Raw genomic sequence first — 24,651 nt, forward strand, 5'->3', positions numbered from 1 at the left:
AGCCACGCACCGCAGGGCAATACCCAACGCGATGGCGCCCGTGGGAACCGCCGTCCGGGCGGTCGGGGGCAGCGGTGAGGTCAGTCCACACCTTCCTCTGCAGCATCCGCCTCGAAACCCTCCTAGTCCGAGCTTTCAGGCCCATGTGATGCCAGTGGGGGGCAGGGTTCGCCATCACCACCTCCACTGGCGCACTGTCACATCGGACAGGTGGGTGCTGCAAATCGTAGGGGCTACTCCCTCCCCTTCGAGGCGACTCCTCCAGCCATGCCACCGCAGAACCACTGTGTATCGGGGGATCATTTGCGACTTCTGCAGGAGGAAGTTACAGCCCTCTTGGCCAAGGGGGCCATCGAGCGCGTTCCTGGGCCAGAAGTAGGGTGTGGTTGCTACTCCCACTACTTTCTGGTACCCAAGAAGGGCAAAGGAGGCCTACGCCCTATCTTGGACCTAAGGAACGTCAACGGCTTCCTCCGGAAGGAGAAGTTCAAAATGCTGACTCTGGTTCAGGTTCTGGCTGCCATTGACCCAGGAGACTGGATCGTAGCGTTGGACTTGCAGGACGCTTACTTTCATATCCCCGTCCTGCCTGCCCACCGGCGCTACCTGCGGTTCATGGTGGGCCACGAGCACTTTCAATTTACTGTGCTCCCCTTCGGCCTTACCAGCGCCCCACGGGTGTTCACAAAGGTGATGGCAGTGGTCGCAGCTCATCTGCGCAGGTTAGGGGTTTCAGTCTTCCCCTACCTCGACGACTGGCTGTTGAAGGCGGGCTCGCCCCAGACAGTCGTCAGCCACCTCCAGACGACGGCGGACCTCCTGCACCAGCTGGGGTTCTCCATCAATGTGCCGAAGTCACACCTGTGCCCCTCTCAGAAGCTCCTCTTCATCGGAGCGGTTCTGGACTCGGCGCGGTTTCGGGTTTATCCGCCCGAACAGCGGGTCCGGGATATTCAGGCTCTGATTCCCATCTTTCAGCCGTTATCCCGGGTTTCGGTCAGGTTGACGCTGCCGCTTCTGGGGCTGATGGCCTCCTGCATCCTACTGGTGCATCACGCCAGGTGGCGGATGCGGGCTCTGCAGTGGGACCTGAAGTTTCAGTGGGCCCAGCATCAGGGCAACCTATCCGACCACGTCCTGATCTCGGAGGGCACTGCGAGACAGCTGCAGTGGTGGCTCACGGACCGCGATTGGGTCAGCGGCAGATCCCTCTCCCTTCCCCAACCGGAGCACGTGGTTGTGACGGACGCGTCCCTCCAGGGCTGGGGAGGCCACATGGGAGAGGCGGAGATCAGAGGCCTCTGGTCTCCGGCAGAGACCCGGCTCCACATCAACCTGTTGGAGCTCAGGGCGATTCGTCTAGCACAGAAGGCATTCCTCCCCTCTGTCCGGGGGAGTGTAGTGCAGGTGTTCACGGACAACACCACCGCCATGTGGTACTGCAACAAACAAGGCGGGGTGGGGTCGTGGATCCTTTGTCAAGAGGCTCTTCGCCTTTGCCAATGGCTGGAACGCCAGGGCGTGACCCTGGTGGCTCAACACCTGGCGGGTTCTCTGAACGCCAGGGCGGACGATCTCAGCCGTCGGTGCATGATGGATCACGAATGGCGTCTGAACTCGGACGTGGCGCACGGCCTCTTTCAGCGATGGGGAGAACCTTGGTTAGATCTATTCGCCACCGAAGAGAACGCGCAATGTCATCTGTTCTCCGCGTTGGAATTTCCAAGGCGGCACTCGCTCGGAGACGCTTTTCGTCGCGAGTGGAGTTGCGGTCTGTTGTACGCCTTTCCGCCTATACCACTTCTGCCCAGAGTGCTGAAGAAGATCAAGCGCGACCGGGCCCAAGTCATCCTTGTGGCTCCGGACTGGGCGAGAAGGTACTGGTATCCAGAGCTACTCAGTATGTCAGTCGATCCCCCGGTTCGTCTGCCTCTTCAGGAGGACCTTCTGTCGCAGCAGCAGGGGACGGTCCTCCACCCAAACCTGTCCAGTCTCCACCTCCATGCTTGGAGATTGAGCGGCGACAGTTGAGGCCATTTGACTTGCCTCCTGAAGTTTGTAACATCATTCTGCAGCCAGGCGTCCCTCCACAAAGTCGGTATACGCCTGCAGGTGGAACAGATTTGTGGCATGGTGCACAGCAAAGGCTGTGGATCCCCTCAATGCCCCTCTTTCTGAGGTTCTTCTCTTCCTTCTTTCTCTTGCCCAGCAGGGCTCTGCTCTGGGCACTATCAAGGGCTACCTTTCTGCCCTTTCAGCCTTTCTCAGGCTGCCTGATCAACCTTCTTTGTTCAAGTCCCCTATTGTAAATAGATTTCTTAAGGGCATCACACACACGTTTCCTCCTGTTCCGTTTGTGATGCCTCAGTGGGACTTGAACCTGGTTCTTACCTTTCTGATGTGCGCTCCCTTTGAGCCACTTCACAACTGCCCTCTTCGCCTTCTGACCTTGTAGACTGCTTTCCTGGTTGCCATCACCTCTGCCAGGAGAGTGAGTGAGCTCCAGGCCCTTTCTTGTACTCCACCTTTCCTTTCTGTCCATCCGGACAAAGTGGTGCTGCGTACCAAACCTTCTTTCCTGCCCAAGGTTGTCACGGCCTTCCACATCGGGCAGTCTATCACCTTGCCAATCTTCTTCCCGCCACCGCATCCCTCTAAAGAGGAAGAGCGGCTCCACCGTCTGGACCCAAAACGTGCGCTCTCATTCTACTTGGATCGCACACGCCAGTTCCGGGTGGATGACCAACTCTTTGTTGGTTACGTGGGCGCTAAGAAGGGGAAAGCGGTGCACAAGAGGACCATCTCCCGGTGGATCATCCTGTGTATCCAGGCATGCTACTCCTTGGCTAGGAAGGAGCCCCCGGTTGGACTGCGGGCTCATTCTACCCGAGCGACGGCGACTACCACTGCCCTGGGCAGGGGTGTGCCCTTACAAGACATCTGTCAGGCAGCTACGTGGGCATCGCTGCACATGTTTGCAAGACACTTCTGCTTGGACAGCCAAGTCCGGAGGGATGGCTTCTTTGGCCGTTCCGTCCTCCAGGACTTTCTGGTGTGATTATTGGTTCGCAGACCCACCACCGGGGTTGGTATTGCTGGGGTATCTATTCTAAGGTAAGGAATCTAATACTAACGTGTCTCTTTCAGATGCACAAGTTACTACTTGTGTAACGATATATCTGTAAGAGACATTAGTTAGTATTAGATTCCTTACCGACCCACCCATCCTCCCCGTTCTGCGAACCAAAATCTAGGGTTAGGGTTGTCCCCTTTCAGGGCCCTAGTTTCAATGGCACCAGTGTTGGTTTTTAACATGGCTCTGCGTTTCTGGCGCGGAAAAGCTGTGTCTAAGAACTGACGTCAGCACGCGGAGGCGGCGTCTAAGTACTCCGACGACGTCATCACGGCGCCCACGACGCTGACGACGGACGCGGAGCCGCAGACGACGCCTACCGACGCGCAAGGGTACTGCTACGCAAAAATTTCCGGATCCAGTCTGACGCCTGGGGATATTCTAAGGTAAGGAATCTAATACTAACTAATGTCTCTTACAGATATATCGTTACACAAGTAGTAACTTGTGCATTTTGCATCTTCAAACTATTAATACAGTATATATAAAGTCTATACATAAGCATGCAGTGATAAATCGAATGGCTACAAAGAATTCAGAAATGTTTATGCCTAAACCGTCTATTGTCTTGTCCATAAATTAAAGTTTTATCAGTAAACAATCTTACCTATACATCCGTCTACATTTTCAATGGCCAAGTTCCAGTATAAAGGTTTGCAGCGGCTGCAAGTTGGTCCCTCAACATTTGATAAACACTGGCAAACACCCTAACGACAGAGAAGATCATAATACACTGTAATATTTTGTATGGATGCAAAAATAACTATAGCACATTTGTGAATCCAAGCAATCTATGACATGTAGCAGCAATAGAAAAAGAAGCTCAGTTTGAATTTTAGAGTCTAAGAAGGCCTTTTCCAGGGCTTGCTTTATTTCATAGCTTTATTTATCTAAAAAATGCAAAACAAACCATAGCTTATTTATATAGGCCCCAACTCTTACTTGGGCAGTAAAAGACAGTTGTATCCAAGATATGTGTATCATCAAGGTACATATATGTGGAGTTATTGAATAGTTCATCTATACTTCTTCATATATACCTAGCTTCAAAAAATTGTGATAGTCTATTTTTCTGGCTATGATATTTTTCTTAGATTATATTTAATCCACAATATTCTGGTAGAATACTAAAACAAACATGGAGAAAATAGCATTGAAAGACCTGTGCTGCAGCACTTCAAGCATAACCTATTTATCCAAACACTCCTGGATCACGTATTGGAATACATGTTGACATATTTCCCTAGATCATGTTTTGCTTTTCTTAAATTAACTAAATCTAAACAGGTAAAATTATTCTCTTATCACAACCAAGTTTGTTTAGGGATGCTATCACTAGGAATTTTGTATAGTGTTGTGGAATAATGACATGTAAATTCTAGCACTTTTCAACTGACTGAATCTGTGTCTGGTGGCTTATTGGACTAATGTGTCCACTGTAGGGGCCTTAGCTGGATCTCATAGTCACAGGTTCAAATCCTAGCAAGTCCACTCAGCCTTTCATACTTCTGAGGTTTATAAAATGAGTACCATTGAGTGGGATAACAATAAACATCTGTTCTTCAGAGCCAAGATACCTTGCTTGGTGAACGTACGCTTTACAAATACACATGCTATGTTATGTTACTGTTTTCACTTAAAATGTGTTTTTGTGTTTTATGGACCAAAAACGTGCTTTTCTTTATGGGAAAAAAATGTTAAAGGACATTGGTGTAAAATACTTAGTAGGTATTTTCATGACTAATATAAAGAAATAAATAAGCATGACCCCCCACACAGAAATGTAGCTCAATTTCAGCAGTGGTGTATTGTTTAATTAGAGGCTTATTGCGATGTGACAACTGGTCTGTAATAAGACATTGTTTCCTGGTTAGCACATAGACATTCTCACCATTGAATCATCATAGAATGGTAATAATACATTTAGCGCTATACACTATTCCAGCTGTTGGCTCCAACAAGGATAATATTTATACGTTAAAACCCTACTCCAGCCTCAGGGTGGCATTCAGAGTTTAGCACTTTCTACTGATATGTTACCATGCCAGTCTTCTGAAGTCATACATTGATGACAAATACATTAGGCAATAGTAACCTCTGCTACACTTAGTAATGGCACACATGTGGTATGAAGTGATGCATTACAATTAATTCATTATTATTATTACTTACAGATTGGGGCTCCATGGTACCAGCCGGATCACATTCACTGGAAGAGCCTGGTAATGAGCATAAAAACAGGGAAAATAAATTGTTAACCAGTAATTAATTCAATTAAGAAGTAGAGACACAGTGTTAAAGGCCACAAGCCAAGCATACGAGTAACGTATCACTCCAACACTTCTCAGAGTAGCGCCAAGAAACTAATCTGGGGTATGTGTGCTCTACAAATTAAGTATAACATAACATAACATAACAATACTAAAGTAAACTTGTTTACATAACATATTTGCATGTTCCTTTACTCTACAACACAGTGTAAAAATCCCCACAACCTTGAAAGAAATGTATCAATATTCAGGAAGATTGGTCCATCAAAATAGTTGCAAATTTTATATGTTTTCTAAAAAGATGCCACTGTGCCATTTTGCCAACATTCCTTGGAAACACAGAGGGCAGTAGAGTTATTGCTACATCTCATCTCAACAATGGTTATGTAACTGTAAGGGGATGAAAACAGCTGTTTTGTGTCTTTTTTATGGGTGCTTGTGACCAAAAAATTGGATACGTTTTTAGAATCATGAATTATTGGTTATGGGTATTTATTAATTTGGATTAATCTGTTGGGATTTCAGTTGCAAGACGGTCCTAAAGTGATTTTGAATCTTGACCTTAATTCTGTTGGCAATTTAATATCCAGTAGTTGTTAGGATAAATGTCAGATTACACTAAATCAGTGCTTCAGATAAAACCTTTTAGGATGTTTTTGATTGCTTAGGTAGTCCTGTGTTCTCATGGGGAAAACAAGGAAAAACATCTCCTTGAATCCTAAAGACTTTGTCTTTAAGTGCTGCATCGGAAGGAGACCGAAGGAGCTTGAAATTGACACCAAGTATATTGTGCTGAAGCACTTAGTTATTTAGCAGATGAGTAAACATCAGCACAGTTTTGAGCCAATACCCTCCTACCTTTATTAAGCCACATACAGCACTGGCTCTCAGACTTTTAATCCCCATTACAGCTCTTTACTAGGAGCTAATTTCAAGCAGATTCAAGTCTGTGGAGCCATCTTTGGATTTTGTCTGCATCCTGATGGAGCGCGCTTTGGTCAAAGACATCCATAATAAGATAGCTGTTTGGAATCAGTAGTTATCTATCCTTATTTGTCCTGCAGAACACGTTCCCCAATTTAGCACTCTTTCCTTTACCGGAGTCATCCGTACCCAGGTGCTTCCATAAAGTGAATCTATAGGTCTGGAAGCTGCTTTTGACATCACCTGCAAAGCTCTTGAGTAATGTTATACCCAAGAAATAACGGCCCCTCTTCACAAAGACTTTTTCTTTGGGTAGTGTATCTTACCATATTTTCATTCGCAAGACACACTTCTTCACTGCAAATTTATTACAAAAGTGACCTCTTGAAGTATTTTTTCAACATTCTTAAGGATTTGGAGCACTAGAAATCGGATTCAAATTCAGCAAGCGTGGAAATCGGTCAATAAATTCGAAGGGCAGAACCTATAAATTGGCTTTCACTTTTCAGGGTAGATTTACTAACATTTTGCACTGGGTTAGTGTCACAAAAGTGACACTGACAGCTCCATTTTTGTTTTCTAATTTACTTTCAAGTGAACAACTTGTCGTTAAAAGGAGAAATGTTTTTATTTCTCCTTTCTTTTCTGACTTTGCATGCGTGCTGCACTGTTGATGGTAAGTGATTCTGGTGCCTAAATTCTGCCACTTTAGAAATGTACTATAGTGATAAAGGGAAAGAGGTAGCTATCCCTTAAATATCCTATGGGGCTTCTGAAGTGAAATTGGTTATTTTTTTATTGTTCAGTTAGATAATACAAATTCAATCGATGAATGTATTGGTAATTTATTTGGTACCAAGGTCTGTATTCTGGCAGCTTCAGATAATTCAATTTTCACCCGGATGCCATATAGATGGCAGAGGTATCATCCAGTTGGCAGATATAGTTCAGTGATTATCCATTAGCGTTAAAAAGCAGAAGTTTTTCTCCATTTGTCTGGCTCTTAATCACTTAGCAGATTTTCTTTACTAGTATTGCCAACAGCGTAGCTCAGTGAATTGATCTGTCACAGATTACAAATGCGATGATCTGAAGAGTTAAAACCCTGGCAAAGCACACTTGGCCTGCAACCCTTCAGCGAACTCTAAATTGCGTAGTATAAAATTGTTAATAATAATAACTTTCATTTGTAGCGCATGGAAACAGCAGAATTGTGGTATAAAGTTCTTATATAAAAACCCATGTTGTCTATCCGGCTACAATCAGCCTGCTCATATATATACCCAACTGATGTTTTGCTGTTTACTGATTGTCTTGTTATATAGTACAGGTTGTTCTCCTGTCACCAGCTTATCAAGCACATAGCAAATACCCTTTATCATGTATCTGTTTGATCAATTAAAGATATTCTGTACTAGGTATTGGGCTGCCAGGTGCGAACAGATTTTCTTTGATATACTACAATTTCATAAATAACAAACACTCAGCTATTTATCCAACACACCCCACTATCCCATCTGACCACTAGACCAACCTCCATTAAAACTTCAAATTTAAGTTACATAAAATGGATTAAAGGATATTAAATCATAAATTGAGGAGGGGTTCAGTGAAGCTCTCTTTTTGAGTCGATGTAGTGGCAGGGGAAGGGGTAACATACAATAATTTTTCCAGCAGCCTGAACATAAGCCACATTTTTGACTGTATATTGGACTTACTTACCATTGGTTGGCTTCCATGCCACTTTGGTTTTCTTACTTGGATTGGTTAGCACCTCCTGCTTCCTGCAAGCGCTTCCAATGAGTGTCCCAGCTGTGGAGCATGGACCTAGCACAGCTTCTTGTCTGCGACTAGTGTCCCTTCATTAGCCATAGTCTCTTGCAAGTACTTTTGAAAAATGCTGTTTCATGCACCCTATACATGTGCATGTATCTCAGTCCCTTCCTCCACCCACTCTGTCCTCTCCGTCCTCTTGCCAAACACCTTAGCCTGTGCTCTGTGGAGCTGGTATATTGCTGAGTGTGCAGTGAGGTGATTGAGAAGGTGATAATTAAAAGCTATACAGTGGTGCCCGGTACCCGAGGGTAAATGGATAAACTTTAATCACCGGGCCCCTGTTAGCAGCTAAAAGGCAGACGGACGCGCTGGAGTGCGAATTATGACCTCCTGCGTCCTGTGTGGTTTACATGTTTCAGCCAGGCCTTTGATTTTAAACTGGCTTTCCTCAGGACCAAAAGTATGTGAAAAAGTGCAAAAATAATACTTAATTTAAGTGATTGTGTTTGTTTTAGTTAATGTGTCGCACTCGCTAAGGTGCGTTATGTGTCAGAGGGAGATTCCCTCTTGCTTTACTGTACATAAAACATTAAAGACATAGACAGACGTACATGGTAGAGTCAATTAGCATGATTTACTAAGCACACAACATATTGCCGACTGCTAAGGTGCGTGCACGGCCTAGAGTTGGCTATGAAGTGGTTATGCCAGGGGCATGATTGGCGTGGATTATCTTAGTGTAACGCCGGTTGTTTGGTGGTGGGCTAAACAGCGGTGAATAGCATGGTGAGGTACAGGTAAGTAATATAAATTGTCCTCACACTGGCTACTTGCTGTTAAAGCCTCCTTGGGTCACATGGCAGAGAAAAAGACCCTATTGTGGTTTGAGAACGGGATTGGTTAGGATTCAACCTGTAAGGAGAGAAAGGTGTCTGCTTACCAGAGTCGTGGCGGTCGGTAGCGTTTTACTCACGGAAATGCCGGTCTGGATCCTCCTTGCACCTGTCGTCCTTCTGCGGTGCCCGAGTGACTGGAGGAGGCCGTTCTGCGGGTTTAAATAGCCCGCTTGATGATGTGCACCTGAAAGTATTAGTGGAAATAAAGGATGGTGCCGACTCACTCGGGGAGCTGAGTCATCTTGTTTCCTGCGCATGTGCACGGGAGTAGCGTGGCTACCGCATGTGCTCTGTTTGTCTTTTAACTGTAAGGAGGTGCGGCATCAACGCGCATGATCAAGATGATCCAAGTAGTGCGGAATGCTTGCGCATGTGTGATATAGAAAATAGCCTGGAGTTGGCTAATGCTCTAATTACAAGAGATAGCGCATGATAAAAATTAATAAAAATTAATAAAAGGACTGGAGGGGCTCACTGAGAATAATCAGAGAGAAGCGGGAAGGTCATTTAAATGTAGGTTGGGACTCAGTATGACCCTTGTATCAGAGGGCACAAATAAAGGCTAAAAGCTCAGATGGTGAGTGAATTCCACGGAATAGAGTCGTTCAGGCCCTCTGTGTGCGTGGATAGGCGATATATCCAGCGTTGTTCTTTCATGAGGAGGGTCTTCTCATTGGATTGGGTATCATCATACTGTTCAATGACCGTCCAAGTGAAGTCATTTGGGGTGTGGTTCTGCGACAGGAAATGTTCAGTCAATCTACTTATGTTTTTGCCACAGCGGATGGTGCTCCTATGTTCAGTCATTCTGGTTTTGACTTTTCTGGTGGTCATACCTATGTACCTCAGGCCGCATCTGCACAATATTAAGTACACCAGGTTGGATGAATTACAGTTGGTGAATTGGCGTTGCATCCAGATTTTGCCGGTTTCCAGGCAGAGTGTTTTAGACGAGGAGGTTAGGTGACATACACTGCAGTTGTTACAGGGTTGGTGGCCGGTAAGTTTTGGGAGGCCCCAAGCATTCAGGATAGTGTTGTCTGCAGGGTGATTATTGACCCTAGGTCTAGTAGACACCAGTTGATCCTTCAAGTTCTTGGACCTTTTGTGTGCAAGACGGGGCATTTCCCAGTTTCTGGTTCCTGAGTTAATGATTTTCCAGTTTTTACGGATAATGCTGGACACCTGGTTAGATGCTGTGTTGTATGTAGTAACACAGGTAAGCACTGGTTTTTCTCGTGGTTTTATGATGGTTTCCAGGAGGCTTAAAGAAAAAAAATGCTAGGATTTGGTCAAAGCTGACTGTCATAGTGCTTTTTTTTTTAACTTTAAGCTAGTTGTACTGCAGGCCTTGCTGCTGTGCAACATGTCTAAAAAACATCGACAAAGCCAACGGATCTTGCATAGGTGCAACCTATTGGCTTTGCCAATGCTTGTTTTTTTATCTGACATTGAGTGGAGAGTAAGTTATTTTTCATATCTGACTTTGGCATTGTGTTTGTTCATTCCCTTATGCCCTGCAACTCTGATGTGGTTATAGCTTCTTCTTGGTCAAGATACCTAACTGGGGAGACTAGACCCACCTCTAATTCAAAATAGTTAGGCTAATATCAGCCTGGTTTGAATGCACCGAGCCTTTAGTCACTCTTCAACCTCTGGTCTGCCAATTACCTCCTCACAATTGCTTTAAAAAAGGCATAACCTGTGTTCAATTTCTGCAGCTCTTTTTCATTTGATTTGTGTAGCTTACACAATTAAATTAAAGACCCTCACTCACCGCTGATGTTTCTGTCACATTGTGCCTAAGTCCTTGGTGTGGTGAATTCCATCTTCATATGGATGTACATTTTTCATGTGTAGCAGCCAATTCTACCTACTTCTTGCAATTGTATTAAATTGTTAAAATCTCAACACACAACCACAGTCATACCATGTACATGATATGACGTTTAAAAATAAATTCTGAATTGCTGATAAAATATGCAGGGTAACCTTAGTTCACTCTTTTTTATTGGCATGGGATGCTGAAATCCTTCTTCAAATGAAGATGATTAAAATAAGAGTGGGTCGAAATTCCTATTTTTCAGTGCACAATAAACAGATTTGAAATGGGGGGGGGGCAGTTCTGTAGTTTCTTTATCTGTTTACATTGAATTTTAGAAAATGGGGCAATGCAGACATAATGCCTTGCAAAAGATATGTCCCTGTTCTTGGCACAGAGTAATGCAAGAAACAAGATATTCATGTGCCACTCGGTGCACAGATCTATAAGGGGCTGGGCATAGTAATGAACTTAATAGCAATTTAATTAGGTTTATACATTTCAATGGCCGGCCCTTGATAATGCTCTTCAAAGCAACTTGTGTGTGGTGCCCACCTTCCACGAGGACCCTGCAGGCAGGCGTGGCACACAGACTTTCCTACAGGGGAAGTTGATTTGAAGTGCACTGCCAAGGCTATGAGCAATGTATTTAGCTTAATGCAGTTAGCATTAAGCTAAATACAATGGCCGGTCCCTTATAGTGCTTTTAAAAGAAATAGTGCTTTTGGGGATTCTTTTCTGCCGACAGATCAATGTGTCCGCCCCCAAGTCCACTCTACAGGCAAAAAAAGGATGAAATTCCTTCATTCCACATACTGCACTGGAATTTCCCTAACCTCTAGTTAAAATGTATTTCTCTATGGACTTTGGGAACTGCTTCCTTATCCAATGTGTAGTTTGATACTACATCTGTAATTGTATTCTGAGACTCATGACTGAACCTTCTGGATGCTGATTATTGCCTTAATTTTATTGCCAAATGCAACACTAATTGAAGTCTTCATTATCTCAGTCTTTTAAATTGACACATTTTCTTTCCACAGAGTCTGTGCATACAATATCTAGGGCTATATGTAGGTAATTCTCATTTACCGACTCTAGAATACCGAATTTTACCGATTCGGTATTCTAGATTCGGTAAATGAGATGTAGTTAAAATTCTGTATTTTTGACCGAATCTGTAGGATTCGGTAGTTACCGAATCGGTATTTACCGATTCGGTAATTGTCATTGATTCCTATGGTTCATAAAGGGGGTGGTGATGGACAGAGTATCTGAATTAAGCAGAACATTCCTACCCAGTCAAAAGATCAGGGCTTGATCCATCACTGTTTTTTTAGCTCACTGCACCATCCCAGCTCAGAACCTGGCTACATGCAAATTAGTCTGACCCTGGCCCAGTGCATCATGGGAACAGGGCAGACCTATCTACCAAGCCAATTCTTTACTGGAAAGGAAACAAGCTTCCGGGGACCGGTTTCTGGTATTACAGCCGTCTTCGGCCCGGCTTGCTTGAATCCTGATGGTGCAGTGAGCAAGGGGCTCACATCTGAGCATACCCTTCCACACTTGTGGTGGCCAAAACGATTCATAAAGGGGGTGGTGATGGACAGAGTATCTGAATTAAGCAGAACACTCCTACCCAGTCAAAAGATCAGGGCTTGATCCATCACCGTTTTTTAGCTCACTGCACCATCCCAGCTCAGACCCTGGCTACATGCAAATTAGTCTGACCCTGGCCCAGTGCATCATGGGAACAGGGCAGACCAAACTACCAAGCCAATTCTTTACTGGAAAGGAAACAAGCTTCCGGGGACCGGTTTCTGGCATTACAGCCGTCTTCGGCCCGGTTTGCTTGAATCCTGATGGTGCAGTGAGCAAGGGACTCACATCTGAGCATACCCTTCCACACTTGTGGTGGCCAAACCGATTCATAAAGGGGGTGGTGATGGACAGAGTATCTGAATTAAGCAGAACACTCCTACCCAGTCAAAAGATCAGGGCTTGATCCATCACCGTTTTTTAGCTCACTGCACCATCCCAGCTCAGAACCTGGCTACATGCAAATTAGTCTGACCCTGGCCCAGTGCATCATGGGAACAGGGCAGACCAAACTACCAAGCCAATTCTTTACTGGAAAGGAAACAAGCTTCCGGGGACCGGTTTCTGGCATTACAGCCGTCTTCGGCCCGGCTTGCTTGAATCCTGATGGTGCAGTGAGCAAGGGACTCACATCTGAGCATACCCTTCCACACTTGTGGTGGCTAAAACGATTCATAAAGGGGGTGGTGATGGACAGAGTATCTGAATTAAACAGAACACTCCTACCCAGTCAAAGGATCAGGGCTTGATCCATCACCGTTTTTTAGCTCACTGCACCATCCCAGCTCAGAACCTGGCTACATGCAAATTAGTCTGACCCTGGCCCAGTGCATCATGGGAACAGGGCAGACCAAACTACCTAGCCAATTCTTTACTGGAAAGGAAACAAGCTTCCGGGGACCGGTTTCTGGCATTACAGCCGTCTTCGGCCCGGCTTGCTTGAATCCTGATGGTGCAGTGAGCAAGGGACTCACATCTGAGCACACCCTTCCACACTTGTGGTGGCCAAAACGATTCATAAAGGGGGTGGTGATGGACAGAGTATCTGAATTAAGCAGAACACTCCTACCCAGTCAAAGTCAAGTCAAGTCAAGTCAGAGAATTTATATAGCGCACTACATACCCAGAGGGTCTCAAGGCGCTTAGAAAGGGGAGGAGGATTACTTGTCAAATATCCACGTTTTAAGTTGCTTTCTGAATGCTAGGTGGTTCTGGGTAAGGCGAAGGTAAGCGGGGAGTGAGTTCCATGTTTTAGCGGCCAGGTATGAGAAGGATCTGCCTCCCATGGTGGTCTTGTTGATGCGAGGTACCGTGGCGAGGGCTTGGCTGGAAGAACGTAGTTGGCGGGAGGGGGTGTAGAAGGACAGTCGTGAGTTGAGGCATTCTGGTCCGATGTCGTAGAGTGATTTGTGTGCGTGGGTTAGCAGTCGGAAAGTGATTCTCTTATTGACGGGTAGCCAATGGAGGTCTTTAAGGTGACCAGAGATGTGTTCGTTGCGTGGGATGTCTAATATGAATCTGGCTGAGGCGTTTTGGATTCGTTGGAGTTTCTTCTGGAGTATAGCGGTAGTGCCTGCGTAGAGGGTGTTTCCGTAGTCCAGTCGGCTCGTGACCAGAGCATGGGTGACTGTTTTCCTTGTTTCGGTGGGGATCCAGCGAAATGTTTTTCTGAGCATGCGAAGAATGTTGAAGCAGGAAGAGGATACGGCGCTGACTTGTCTGTTCATTGATAGTGAAAAATCCAGGATGACGCCTAGGTTCCGTGCGTGGTCTGTCGGGATGGGTGCTTTTCCGAGGGCTTCCGGCCACCAGGAGTCGTCCCATGCAGAGGGGGATGTACCTAAGATGAGGACTTCTGTTTTATCTGAGTTCAGTTTCAGACGGCTTTGTTTCATCCATTCGGCAACTTCTTTCATTCCTTCGTGTAGGTTAGTTTTGGCGGTGCTGGGGTCATTGGTGAGAGAAAGGATTAGTTGAGTGTCATCCGCGTAAGAGATGATGTTGAGGTTGTGTTGGCGGGCGATGGCCGCGAGGGGGCTCATGTATACGTTGAAGAGGGTGGGGCTGAGTGAGGATCCTTGTGGTACGCCACAGATGACTTCAGTGGCCTCGGACTTGAATGGTGGGAGGCGGACTCTCTGGGTTCTTCCGGAGAGGAACGAGGTGATCCATTCAAGTGCTTTTCCTTGGATTCCGATGTTATTGAGGCGTTGTAAAAGGGTGCTGTGGCAGACTGTATCGAATGCTGCAGAGAGGTCGAGGAGGTTGAGGGCGACTGTGTCTCCATTGTCCAGTAGAGTTCGAATGTCGTCTGTTGCTGCGATGAGGGCGGTCTCAGTGCTGTGTTTTGCTCGGAAGCCGGATTGTGAGGAGTCGAGGGATTTGTTGGCTTCGAGGAAGGCGGCGAGCTGGTTGTTGACAGCTTTCTCGATGACTTTGGCCGGGAATGGAAGGAGCGAGATGGGGCGGTAATTTTTGAGTTCGGTGGGGTCCGCTGTGGGGTTTTTCAGAAGGGCGGTGAGTTCAGCGTGTTTCCAGTCTTCCGGGAAGGTGGCGGAGTTGAAGGAGCAGTTGATGACGTCTCGGAGGTGCGGTGCTATGACGGAGTCTGCTTTGTTGAAGATGTGGTGAGGACATGGGTCTGTGGGGGATCCTGAGTGGATGGAATTCATCAGGCGGATTGTGTCCTCAGTGGAGATTGGGTTCCAGTCGTTAAGGGTGTTCACGGGGGGAGAATGTTCAGCAAATGGTAGGGTGGGTTGGTTTCCGGGTTGGTTGTCGAAGCTGTTGTGGATGTCTGCAATCTTGTTGTGGAAGAATGAGGCTAGGGAGTCGCAGAGGGCTTGAGAGGGGGTGATGTCGTTGGAGTTGGCCGAGGGATTGGAAAATTCCTTGACGATGTTGAAAAGTTCCTTGCTGTTGTGGGCGTTGTTGTCAAGTCGATCCTTGAATGCTGTCTTCTTGGCCTTTCGGATTAGTTGGTGGTGAGTGCGGGTGGCGTTTTTGAAGGCGTCCTTGGTGCTAGTGGTTGGGTCTTTTTTCCAGGCCTTTTCGAGGGAGCGGCAGACTTTCTTGGACTTCTTAAGATCATCGTTGAACCATGAGGCCTTTTTGCTGCCAGGTTTGCATTGACGTTTTTTCAGTGGTGCCAAGGTGTCGGCGGTGTTCGATAACCATAGGGTGAGGTTGGCGGCGGCTTCGTTTGCGTTAGAAGAGTGGGCTGGGGCGTTTAGAAGGAGCGAGGCGGAAATCTGGTCCGTGGTGATTTTGTTCCAGTTTCTTTGCAGAGTTGGTTGGAGGTGGTTGGTGGGTTTCGGCTTGTTGTAGGTGAAGTGAACGCAGCTGTGGTCAGTCCAGAGGAGATCCGTAGTGTGGCTGAAGGAGACATGATTGCTGGAGGTGAAGATGGGGTCGAGTGTGTGACCTGCGATGTGGGTGGGGGAATTGACTAGTTGTTTAAGTCCGAGGTTGGCGAGGTTGTCTAAGAGGGTGGCGGTGTTGCGGTCGTTGATCTTTTCGAGGTGAAAGTTGAGGTCTCCCAGAAGGATGTAGTCTTTGGAGGGGAGCGCGTGTGGGGTGATGAAGTCCGTGATGTCTTCACTGAATTTTGCGCGGGGTCCTGGTGGTCTGTAGAGGAGGGTGCCTCTGAGTGTGGTCTTGGGGTCGATGTGGATCTGGAAGTGAAGGTGTTCGGAGTTAGCGAGGTTGGCGTCAGAGCTGGTTGAGATGCGGATTGATTTCTTATGGACGATAGCGATTCCTCCTCCTGTGCCTGTACGGTCCTTGCGAGTGATCTTATAGTCTTCAGGGATGGCAATGGTGATGTCTGGGGCGGAGGAAGCGTTCATCCAAGTTTCTGTTAGGAAGGCGACGTCTGGAGAGATGGTGTCTAGTAGATTCCATAGGTCAATGGCGTGTCTGTGGACCGAACGGGTGTTGAGAAGGATGCACTGTAGGTGGTTGGGGTCGAGAGTCTGTGGTGTGATCGTAGCGGAGATGTTGTCGGTGCCGCTGAATTTGCAGGAGTAGCAGGAGAAAGGTCCATGGGTGTGTCCGGGAGCGGCTTGGACGCAGTTGGGGGCGCGACCGGGGTCAAGGGCTAGGAGGGTGGCGGCATCGTAGGTAATGCGGGAGGGCTGGGCAGCGCGAGGGGCAGGGGGTCTGGCGCTGGGCGCGGTCCAGGCGCGGACGGGCGTAGACGGGCTTACCTTTGGCGCACCTTCGGCGCGGATTGGGCGCGGTCGCTGCGCGTAAACGCTGCGCGCGACAGCAGTAGTCATAAGAGGGTGGGGAGGGGCGAGGGAGGATCCGATGGGAGGCGGGTGCGTGGTGGAGGGGGCGGGCTCAGGGCAAGACAACAACAACAGCACAGCAAATGGCGGCTGCAACGCGAGGGCAGACCGGGTTGGGGGAAATGCGGAGGTAATTGGCAAAAGTAAATTTAAACAGAACACACAGTGAACAGATACAGGAACAATCGAACGCACAATCAGGCAGGCACGTTAAAGCGCTAAGTGAGGCCAGCAGCGCTATGCAGGGTAACGTGCAGATACAGTGGAGCAAGCAACTTCAGGCAATAGGAAAGCTCACCAGCGCAAAGCACACGGTACCAGGCAGCTTTGAGTAGGAGGCAGCGAGGGCAGAAGGGAGCGACCGTTCCCAACGTAGTCGGGGCGGTCACAGCGCTAGAGTGGACAGGGGTGAGCCTACACTCTAAGTGGGAGGGAGGATCCGATGGGAGGCGGGTGCGTGGTGGAGGGGGCGGGCTCAGGGCAAGACAACAACAACAGCACAGCAAATGGCGGCTGCAACGCGAGGGCAGACCGGGTTGGGGGAAATGCGGAGGTAATTGGCAAAAGTAAATTTAAACAGAACACACAGTGAACAGATACAGGAACAATCGAGCGCACAATCAGGCACGCACGTTAAAGCGCTAAGTGAGGCCAGCAGCGCTATGCAGGGTAACGTGCAGATACAGTGGAGCAAGCAACTTCAGGCAATAGGAAAGCTCACCAGCGCAAAGCACACGGTACCAGGCAGCTTTGAGTAGGAGGCAGCGAGGGCAGAAGGGAGCGACCGTTCCCAACGTAGTCGGGGCGGTCACAGCGCTAGAGTGGACAGGGGTGAGCCTACACTCTAAGTGGGAGGGAGGATCCGATGGGAGGCGGGTGCGTGGTGGAGGGGGCGGGCTCAGGGCAAGACAACAACAACAGCACAGCAAATGGCGGCTGCAACGCGAGGGCAGACCGGGTTGGGGGAAATGCGGAGGTAATTGGCAAAAGTAAATTTAAACAGAACACACAGTGAACAGATACAGGAACAATCGAGCGCACAATCAGGCAGGCACGTTAAAGCGCTAAGTGAGGCCAGCAGCGCTATGCAGGGTAACGTGCAGATACAGTGGAGCAAGCAACTTCAGGCAATAGGAAAGCTCACCAGCGCAAAGCACACGGTACCAGGCAGCTTTGAGTAGGAGGCAGCGAGGGCAGAAGGGAGCGACCGTTCCCAACGTAGTCGGGGCGGTCACAGCGCTAGAGTGGACAGGGGTGAGCCTACACTCTAAGTGGGAGGGAGGATCCGATGGGAGGCGGGTGCGTGGTGGAGGGGGCGGGCTCAGGGCAAGACAACAACAACAGCACAGCAAATGGCGGCTGCAACGCGAGGGCAGACCGGGTTGGGGGAAATGCGGAGGTAATTGGCAAAAGTAAATTTAAACAGAACACACAGTGAACAGATACAGGAACAATCGAGCGCACAATCAGGCAGGCATGTTAAAGCGCTAAGTGAGGCCAGCAGCGCTATGCAGGGTAACGTGCAGATACAGTGGAGCAAGCAACTTCAGGCAATAGGAAAGCTCACCAGCGCAAAGCACACGGTACCAGGCAGCTTTGAGTAGGAGACAGCGAGGGCAGAAGGGAGCGACCGTTCCCAACGTAGTCGGGGCGGTCACCAAAAGATCAGGGCTTGATCCATCACCGTTTTTTAGCTCACTGCACCATCCCAGCTCAGAACCTGGCTACATGCAAATTAGTCTGACCCTGGCCCAGTGCATCATGGGAACAGGGCAGACCAAACTACCAAGCCAATTCTTTACTGGAAAGGAAACAAGCTTCCGGGGATCGGTTTCTGGCATTACAGCCGCCTTCGGCCCGGCTTGCTTGAATCCTGATGGTGCAGTGAGCAAGGGACTCACATCTGAGCATACCCTTCCACACTTGTGGTGGCCAAAACGATTCATAAAGGGGGTGGTGATGGACAGAGTATCTGAATTAAGCAGAACACTCCTACCCAGTCAAAAGATCAGGGCTTGATCCATCACCGTTTTTTAGCTCACTGCACCATCCCAGCTCAGAACCTGGCTACATGCAAATTAGTCTGACCCTGGCCCAGTGCATCATGGGAACAGGGCAGACCAAACTACCAAGCCAATTCTTTACTGGAAAGGAAACAAGCTTCCGGGGACCGTTTTCTGGCATTACAGCCATCTTCGGCCCGGCTTGCTTGAATCCTGATGGTGCAGTGAGCAAGGGACTCACATCTGAGCATACCCTTCCACACTTGTGGTGGCCAAAACGATTCATAAAGGGGGTGGTGATGGACAGAGTATCTGAATTAAGCAGAACACTCCTATCCAGTCAAAAGATCAGGGCTTGATCCATCCACGTTTTTTAGCTCACTGCACCATCCCAGCTCAGAACCTGGCTACATGCAAATTAGTCTAACCCTGGCCCAGTGCATCATGGGAACACGGCAGACCAAACTACCAAGCCAATTCTTTACTGGAAAGGAAACAAGCTTCCGGGGACTGGTTTCTAGCATTACAGCCGTCTTCGGCCCGGCTTGCTTGAATCCTGATGGTGCAGTGAACAAGGGACTCACATCTGAGCATACCCTTCCACACTTGTGGTGGCCAAAACGATTCATAAAAGGGGTGGTGATGGACAGAGTATCTGAATTAAGCAGAACACTCCTACCCAGTCAAAAGATCAGGGCTTGATCCATCACCGTTTTTTAGCTCACTGCACCATCCCTGCTCAGAACCTGGCTACATGCAAATTAGTCTGATCCTGGCCCAGTGCATCATGGGAACAGGGCAGACCAAACTACCAAGCCAATTCTTTACTGGAAAGGAAACAAGCTTCCGGGGACCGGTTTCTGGCATTACAGCCGTCTTCGGCCCGGCTTGCTTGAATCCTGATGGTGCAGTGAGCAAGAGACTCACATCTGAGCATACCCTTCCACACTTGTGGTGGCCAAAACGATTCATAAAGGGGGTGGTGATGGACAGAGTATCTGAATTAAGCAGAACACTCCTACCCAGTCAAAAGATCAGGGCTTGATCCATCACTGTTTTTTAGCTCACTGCACCATCCCAGCTCAGAACCTGGCTACATGCAAATTAGTCTGACCCTGGCCCAGTGCATCATGGGAACAGGGCAGACCAAACTACCAAGCCAATTCTTTACTGGAAAGGAAACAAGCTTCCGGGGACCGGTTTCTGGCATTACAGCCGTCTTCGGCCCGGCTTGCTTGAATCCTGATGGTGCAGTGAGCAAGGGACTCATGTCTGAGCATACCCTTCCACTCCTATAGAGGCCAAAACGATTCATAAAGGGGGTGGTGATGGACAGAGCATCTGAATTAAGCAGAACACTCCTACCCAGTCAAAAGATCAGGGCTTGATCCATCACCGTTTTTTAGCTCACTGCACCATCCCAGTTCAGAACCTGGCTACATGCAAATTAGTCTGTCCCTGGCCCAGTGCATCATGGGAACAGGGCAGACCAAACTACCAAGCCAATTCTTTACTGGAAAGGAAACAAGCTTCCGGGGACTGGTTTCTAGCATTACAGCCGTCTTCGGCCCGGCTTGCTTGAATCCTGATGGTGCAGTGAACAAGGGACTCACATCTGAGCATACCCTTCCACACTTGTGGTGGCCAAAACGATTCATAAAAGGGGTGGTGATGGACAGAGTATCTGAATTAAGCAGAACACTCCTACCCAGTCAAAAGATCAGGGCTTGATCCATCACCGTTTTTTAGCTCACTGCACCATCCCTGCTCAGAACCTGGCTACATGCAAATTAGTCTGACCCTGGCCCAGTGCATCATGGGAACAGGGCAGACCAAACTACCAAGCCAATTCTTTACTGGAAAGGAAACAAGCTTCCGGGGACCGGTTTCTGGCATTACAGCCGTCTTCGGCCCGGCTTGCTTGAATCCTGATGGTGCAGTGAGCAAGGGACTCACATCTGAGCATACCCTTCCACACTTGTGGTGGCCAAACCGATTCATAAAGGGGGTGGTGATGGACAGAGTATCTGAATTAAGCAGAACACTCCTACGCAGTCAAAAGATCAGGGCTTGATCCATCACCGTTTTTTAGCTCACTGCACCATCCCAGCTCAGAACCTGGCTACATGCAAATTTATGAATCGTTTTGGCCACTATAGGAGTGGAAGGGTATGCTCAGACATGAGTCCCTTGCTCACTGCACCATCAGGATTCAAGCAAGCCGGGCCAAAGACGGCTGTAATGCCAGAAACCGGTCCCCGGAAGCTTGTTTCCTTTCCAGTAAAGAATTGGCTTGGTAGTTTGGTCTGCCCTGTTCCCATGATGCACTGGGCCAGGGACAGACTAATTTGCATGTAGCCAGGTTCTGAACTGGGATGGTGCAGTGAGCTAAAAAACGGTGATGGATCAAGCCCTGATCTTTTGACTGGGTAGGAGTGTTCTGCTTAATTCAGATGCTCTGTCCATCACCACCCCCTTTATGAATCGTTTTGGCCTCTATAGGAGTGGAAGGGTATGCTCAGACATGAGTCCCTTGCTCACTGCACCATCAGGATTCAAGCAAGCCGGGCCGAAGACGGCTGTAATGCCAGAAACCGGTCCCCGGAAGCTTGTTTCCTTTCCAGTAAAGAATTGGCTTGGTAGTTTGGTCTGCCCTGTTCCCATGATGCTCTGGGCCAGGGACAGACTAATTTGCATGTAGCCAGGTTCTGAACTGGGATGGTGCAGTGAGCTAAAAAACGGTGATGGATCAAGCCCTGATCTTTTGACTGGGTAGGAGTGTTCTGCTTAATTCAGATGCTCTGTCCATCACCACCCCCTTTATAAATCATTGATTCCTATGGGCTTTGAGGCCCATAGGAATCAATGTCAATTACCGAATCGGTAAATACCGATTCGGTAAAAATACCGAATTTGCAAGGGGGACAGGGTGTCACTTTGACACCCTGTTGCACCCCTGATTCTGGCTTGTGTGCCATGTGGCACACATACATGCCCTAAGGGCATGTATGTGTGTCACATGGCACAGGTGTACATGCACAGATGTGCATGTACACAGGAATTCGGTATTTACCATGAAATAGTATTTCAGGGTAAATAACGAATCGGTAAGGGCCTGTGACACTGATTACAGTGCCACCTACATGTAGATTTACCGATTCGGTAAATATACCAATTCGGTATTTTACCGAATCGGTAAATTTACAGAATCGGTAAATATACCGATTTGTCACATTTTCAGGCCCCTACATCTCCATCTGCAAATACCGGTCGGTAACGGCCGAAATCGTCCGTTACCGACCGGTATTTGCCTTCCTACATCTGGCCCTTATATTCTAATGCATAGCAAAGATAGTCATTGATTGTTTTCAGAACAACAGGTCTTGGTGCTGTTCTGTACAGTAGTAGCTGAGCTGTTAGTCTGTGTGATCTTGGCCCTATTAAACTTCTTCAGGAGGTTTGGACTTCCAGTTGGCATCCTATACCTTTACAGTATGGTATTGGGGGTGGTATATTTGAACTTGATCACTAATTTGTAAGTTGGTTACCAATTGTTGGTCCTCGTTGTGTAGCCAACAGTTGACACCCTAGTTTCCTTTCATACCGTTACTTGAGCCATGCGCCCTTGCTGACATGGCTCTGAGGACATTATTTAATGGTTTACCTTTCCTTTGGTTGCATTGGCTCTGTTGAGTTACTGTTCCAACAAGCCCGGACTCAATACCTATTTGCCTTTGTCCCCTAGTCTTGTTGGGACTATGAACATAACAGTTGAATTAATATGTTAGTCTTCTAACGGACCATAGATACCTGGTATGGATGGCTATGAATATCTTTAGAGCATCTTCAAACATTACCACATGTTGTTTTTTGTTTTTTGTCCTTTGTCTTTTCTCTCCATGCTTAGCCTACATCACAGAGGCTTCACTCCCGATGTACGACCAGCTGGTTACTGTTGTTACACATAAATCGTGACCATTAGGTGAGTTGGGTCTTACCAGAATATTGCTGCTGCTTTGTTTTAACTGTACTCAACCACGGGGGCATGTTTCACACTGTGCCTTCCGAGCTGAGTACCCACTATTGGTTTTAATCACATACTAGCGGCACCCTCACTAGTATATCACCGTGTGTGTAAGGTCACTTTGAGCATGATTCTTGAACCTGACCTGTTATTGATTTGTCTCCGTTGTCTCCCAATTTAGGCAAGGAACAGTGTAAAACAGGTGCTTCATTCCAATAATTGTAATGAGTCATTGATACTTTGAGAGATCATGTTTTGTAGACAATTTTCACCTCTATTTTAGGTCCTGATGAATCGTGTGCCAATGCACAGTTAGCGAGAAACATGTCGACCACCTTTTTCACTTCCTAGTCTTGGCTCGTGCTGTGAAACCTTTATCCCAGCGAGTATAGACTAGCGTTTGGTTTTTGTTGAAGCAAGGGACCGCCCGAATAAAATTGTTTTCTGGTACCCTGTGCCTCATTTTAATTCACTCCTTCGTTTACAACTCTCCTGGCCCCTCACCCACACTTCACCTATAGGCAGTTGGATTAAAAGATCTCCGCTAAAGAGCCCCTCTTAGAGGTGTTGCCCGTTGGGAATTGCACCGCCTACCCAACGAGGAGCATTGCCTATGATGAATTATGACACCTGCAAAGGTGTGTGATGCCTCTATATCCAACAAAATGGATACCCTGTGGTAGGTTTCCATCGAGCCTCCATCCCATTTTCAGAACACTTGTGACCTGCTCACACATGCACTTTCCAGGAACAGCCCAGTTCCCTTTTGTTACATTATCACCCTAGTTTCCTTCACAGCTCAATGTAACAAGCAAGGTCCATCGGAGGACCAAATGAAGGCAAACTCAAATTAGAAGATAAATAAGAATAGAAATAAATTAAATAATATTGGGCCCAGGAGGAAAAACTTCAGCTGGATCATCAGAAATGTTCTTTTCACATTTCTGAGTGTCTACATTCATGTGAAGCTTTTGTAAAGTGCACATATATATAGCTTTAGTGCACTGGTAAAACATAAACATAATGACAAACTTTATTCTCCATACCAGATATTTCAATCTATCATCAAGAATTGCCCTTAACTTCATATGTCATCCCTGATACCAACTATATTAGTTTTAAATATGAATGACAATATTAAAAGGGTTTTGTTTCTTAATCAATACCTGCCCTTATCACGTTATATTTATTTAATTATAGACTCACTTGTGTAAAAGATTCACTGTTGTGCATTGACAGATAAGAAGTCGTTGTACACATATATTTTATATGGTACGCATATGCATAAAAACACTTACATTCCAATATGGGGCAAAGCCTGGATCTCAGCTTTGACTATAAAGTGGGCCTGTTCTCTTTTAGACAATGGATATTACAGGGGTGTTACATCACATTCTATGCCGTCATTATGTGTGGCATCATCAAGAACTGTATATGCCATTAGTCCCCCATTATTGTTTAAGGATTTGTGCCCTGAAGTCTACACCTGGATTACAATTTGTGCTATTAGGTACAAGGTGAAGCATGGAATAGTAACAATAAGGTAAATCATACCTAGACAAAAAGGGAAGGTGGTGGATCCGGAGTGGCAGCGGTCACATTGTTGTCCAGTCACACCCAGTCGACACTCACACTGTCCTGTTACTGGATCACATGCACTCTGATAGGATCCATCAATTGAACAGCGGCAGGCTAAGCAGAAATATTTTCACAGATATAAATATGCTAATGAACAAATCACATGTCGCAAATTCACTGTTGCAAAGGATATAGGTCAAGATTTGGAACCTGGAGGATTGGGTAACAGGAAACACGTGACCAAATGCAAAATTTTACACTAGACACAAAAGACATTTAAATTGATAAGAGAATATTGGGAATTTCTGTTTGTATATGGGATTTATTTTCT

General features: G+C 47.2%; 1 protein-coding gene across 1 annotated transcript in view; it reads right to left on the bottom strand.

The window, feature by feature from the left end:
- LAMA3 (laminin subunit alpha 3) overlaps positions 1-24,651 on the bottom strand; it is a 1,062,926-nt gene that overhangs the window by 535,970 nt on the left and 502,305 nt on the right. Inside the window, exons 18-20 of the mRNA XM_078687418.1 lie at positions 24,297-24,434; positions 5,306-5,352; positions 3,741-3,840 (exon numbers count right to left, since the gene is read on the bottom strand). Of these exons, the coding sequence (XP_078543544.1) occupies positions 3,741-3,840; positions 5,306-5,352; positions 24,297-24,434 (285 nt within the window). The remainder of the gene's footprint in view (positions 1-3,740; positions 3,841-5,305; positions 5,353-24,296; positions 24,435-24,651) is intronic.

This window comes from Lissotriton helveticus, chromosome 4_1 (assembly GCF_964261635.1).
Source record: "Lissotriton helveticus chromosome 4_1, aLisHel1.1, whole genome shotgun sequence".
Taxonomy (NCBI): domain Eukaryota; kingdom Metazoa; phylum Chordata; class Amphibia; order Caudata; family Salamandridae; genus Lissotriton; species Lissotriton helveticus.